The sequence below is a fragment of the Gavialis gangeticus genome, unplaced genomic scaffold (genome assembly GCF_001723915.1).
Source record: "Gavialis gangeticus isolate Ggan-Ray unplaced genomic scaffold, GavGan_comp1, whole genome shotgun sequence".
NCBI lineage: Eukaryota > Metazoa > Chordata > Crocodylia > Gavialidae > Gavialis > Gavialis gangeticus.
In genome coordinates, this window is record NW_017729000.1 from 46,416,542 (window position 1) to 46,420,719 (window position 4,178).

The 4,178-nt window shown below is 48.2% G+C and overlaps 1 protein-coding gene across 1 annotated transcript; it reads right to left on the minus strand.

Annotated features, from left to right (window-relative positions):
* Positions 1–2,609: 2,609 nt before the first annotated feature.
* On the minus strand, positions 2,610–3,872 carry SLC35A4 (solute carrier family 35 member A4). Its single transcript, XM_019506588.1, has one exon. The coding sequence runs from the start codon at positions 3,630–3,632 to the stop codon at positions 2,655–2,657; it is 978 nt and encodes a 325-aa protein (XP_019362133.1). The 5' UTR covers positions 3,633–3,872; the 3' UTR covers positions 2,610–2,654.
* Positions 3,873–4,178: the final 306 nt, after the last annotated feature.

Genomic DNA, 4,178 nt, shown 5'->3' on the forward strand with positions numbered 1-4,178 from the left:
AATCAAAACACAGGGGACCCAATCATATCAGAACCTAAAGGCAAGTTTGTGTTCCCTCTGTGAGATACCACAGCCTACGCACTGTTGGGTTCATATGGGTGCTGAGCTCCACTGAACAAGCTCCCTCCTCTGACCCTGTCAAGCTGAGTGAAGGGCCCCATGATATCACCATTAGAGCCACTACAGACTCATGCATGGTCCAAACCAAACTGGCCAGTCTCTTTCTTTGCAAAAGGACAGTTATGAGATTCACACAGGCCTGGTGGTCCGTAAACTTTAATGACTGAACCAGAGCAGGCTTTGCTGGTCAGTGCATTGGAGAAATGCTCATCAAACCACATCCAACCAAAGTTCATGTAAGTCCAGATACAATCCCATCATTTATAAAACAGGCTAGGAGCTGTGCTCTCAGAACAATACCCCTCTGCAGAGGTGCACCATAAGCTCCCCCCTCCAGAAGCCCACAGGTCTTGTACCAATCAGAGGTGTGAAGCAGGAGCCCCCCCTCCCTGGCCCCAGCCCCTCCTTGCAAGCATGGGATTGGCACAAAGGGAAATTGGCAATTCAGCTTGAGAGAGGAGGTAGCTGCCCAGTAGTAGAGTCTAGCCTGCATGTACAGAGAGGAGATCACCCTGCAGCAGCCAGGATGCACACTGCTGGGGTTGCCTGAGCTGGCAGGAGTGCAGAGCAGAGAGATGCCACCCTACAGGGCAGCACCTATGTAGTTCTGCAAGCTGACAGGTTAAATTTCTACAGCTCAGTCAGGCCAAAAGTGCAGGAGAAAAGCAGCACAAGGCTACAGGGCCAGCACAAGTTTCCTTCCTAGCCTCAGAAAGAGGCTGTGCTCCCAGCTGAGAAGAAAGCAGCAGCATTAGGCCCACCTCAAAGGCACCTGAACCCCACTCAGCACAGAGACCACTGTTGAGCTCCAGTACAAATAAAGGCACCAAGTAAAGCCCTCCCCACCAAGCTGGCTGCTCAGGACCCTGCTCCAGCAAGGGCAGAGCATAGAGCTGCCTGCCTTGGCTTCAGTTGTAGCCATAGACTGGGAGGCTGGCAGGGACAGAAAGACAGATTTTCAAAGGGATACATTCCCAGCAACAGACACAGACCGACAATTCCAGTACCCAGACTGAGACACCAAAATACAGCTGGACCGTAGGTACTGAGCAGAGATAGAGGCCAGACCATGGAAGGGGAAGGGAACGGCTGTGGTCACTGCTATACCTGCTCTGTGACAACTCATTCTCCAGGACTGCCAAGCTACCCCTCCCCCAGAACTGCACAAGCTCCCAGCTGATTCTGAATTGGGCCTGGGCATTTGCTAAGAATTCCTGCCATTCTGGAAGATGCCCATCCTTTCCCAAATAACAGGGCTTTTCTCTGGCCTCCACAGCCGCTCCCATGTGACACTAAAACTGAGAACTCTGCTAACAAGTTCTATTGAGCATTTTTGTTATACAGACACAGAGTTATAGACAAATAGAGAGTGACAGCAGAAAAGTCAGAACTCAGCTACTTAGAGAACAGTGTGGTACTAGCAAGATTCTTGCCCTGGCAGGGTCCCAGGTATCAAGGAGTCTTAATAAAGACTAACACCTGAATCTTCCAAAGTGCACATGCTAGGTGTAGATGGCAAGTGTATGCACATATAAGGCTGAAACCCCAGATCTACACCCAACCAGGAGCTGGTCACTGATGGGACCTCCTTGTGATACACTGGCAGAAGTCACTACCAGTGACAGAAGAGAAAAAGAGACAGTTCTTTGGTGCTCTGTCACAAGAGCAGGATGTAGGATAGGAGGGGTCTGGGCAAGGCAGCCACCACACACTGCAGCAACACAAGGCTCCAGGTTCTGCTTCAGAGTAAAAACTGAGCAGACTGCAAAGGATGCTACACCCCTTCAAAGGCACTTTGAGTCTGTCATGCATGGGAGCCATCAAGGTCCAGAGCATTGTAAAGGCAACAGCACAGCCCAGGGGCAGAGAAGGCAGCACACAACACTTAAGTGCATGCCTTCTAAATGACCCTGGGAATAGTGCTGTCAGTGGTCTCCTGAGAGAGGGCCTGGGGATGGGAGCATAGGCAAAGAGAGAAGGTGGAGGGAGGGGGGCATTTAGAACATCCATCAATCTGCTGTTCCTGTCCCACTACTTTAGTCTTCCCTAGGAAGATCTCTTACCTGTCCCCTAAAAGGGAATCTACAAAGTGAAGGGATGAGGAGGAAATCAACGGGGAGTTGAAGACTTAACATATCATGGCCTCAAGTCTTATGTCTGCAAAATACAGAGCAATGAGCAGTTTCCCTCCTCTTGCTTCTAGCATTGATCTCTGCATGGGAATAATCCAATTACTGGCTGTACATGCACTAGCTATGGACAAGCTTCCTTTGTCATGACAATTAGTGTTTGGTTGCAGGCAAAACATCCCCCATGCTGTCTTCCCCACCCCTCAGAGAAAGTGGTTCTGAGTAGGATCCATCCTCTAGGTAGACGGACCGAAGTAAAGTATGTGTTTGCTGTATAAAAAAAAAAGAAAAAAAAAAAAAAAGAGATACAAGACGACATGTAGTTACATCCCCTCAAAACAGCCCATACTTGCTCAGATGTTGCCTCAATAACCAGCTGTATCTTGCAAGACAGGGAGGTAGAGCTTATGTGGCTCCATAGTACAAGTGAACAGCCAGCCCAATTAACAGGACAGCGAAGAAGAAAAAGGTGGTGAGCTGCAGGTTGAAGAGTACAACAGACAGCAGGGCATTCACCAGTATGGAGCAGGAGATCACAAAAAGCCTGGTAATATTACTGCTGTGCTTCATGACTACAGACATGATCAAGCCATTCAGAGCCTGGCTGACAATGATTACCAGCACCCAGGATGAGAATCCCTCCAGGAATCCAGTCCCCCTGCTGCTCAAGAGATGGACAACCACATTTAGCAGGACTCCAAAGGAATAAAGAAACAAGTTCTGGAGGTTCAGAGGGAGGTCTTGGGTTTTCAGGATGACTTCAGTATAAACAGCAGACAAGCCAGATATCAGGCAGTACATGGAGATCAGCAGCAAGCCAAGGAGAGTGATGTGCAGCTGCATTCTGGAGGTGCTGGTGGGGTGCTGCAAATCCTGGAGACCTCCGTAGGTGTAGCTCACCCCTGCAGCTGTTAGCAGGAAGAGGGCCAGCCACTTGCGCAGAGAGAGCCTTTGGTGCAGGAACAAGCTATAAAGGAGAGCAGTGCTGCCAATCTTCAAGTTACTTAGGACCTGGTAGGTGCTAGGATCCATAAAGAGCTGCATGTGAACCACAAGGTTGTTGTTAGCAGCATATAATAGTGCAGAGAGGGCAAAGGGGGTGGCGTGATTCCATGAAACAGATCGTCGCAGTAGTTTTCGGTCCCAAATCAGCAAAAAGAGTAAGGAGAGTACCAGCTTGGTCAGCTCAATAAGGACCACAACAGATGAGGAGCTGAATAGGATCTTCCCATCTACTTTGCACAGAGTCAGTAGGGGAGCATGAGCACCATAGATAGCTACAGACAGGATCAGCATCAGACCCCACAGCACTCTCCTGAGCCTCCCAGTGGTGGTGTGGAGGAGAGAGCCAGCTGCACTAACATTAGTAATAACCATCCTCATGAAAGACTGCAGCGAAGAGCAAAGGATAGCACCCAACCCTTTTCCAGGTCAGGGCCTCAATAGAGGCCAGATCAATCTAAGGTGCAAACTTACTTAAAAAAAAAAACAAACCCCAAACCATCTACCAGGAGGGAGATGCAATGAATGCCACATATTAATAGATGTATAATTAGGAAGACAGTGAACTATTCATAACAGCAAGGAATATGGAGAGGAACATGTTTGCACTTTGTTAAGGAAGGAAACACAAATGTCACACAAAGTAGGTTTCCTGGAACCAAAATGTGGAAGAGTATGCATATGGCAAGTGACATGATCTGACACACGCCCTTTCACTACACCAGGGGAAAAGCAGGTTGATAAATTATTATGAGAAAGGCAGCTGTCAACATTCAGATTTTGACACATGAAAGTCCTGAACAGCATAAAATAGTGATTGGCATTTGCATGTTATTCTGATTACAACATGTTATTAAATCAGACCTGCTGATTTCACACTGATCTGGTATTGAATTTGTTTTCCACTGGAGATAAATGATGTATCCT

Coding starts and splice junctions, on each gene's coding strand:
- SLC35A4 (XM_019506588.1), bottom strand. CDS start 3,632: ATGAGGATGGTTATTACTAATGTTAGTGCAGCTGGCTCTCTCCTCCAC.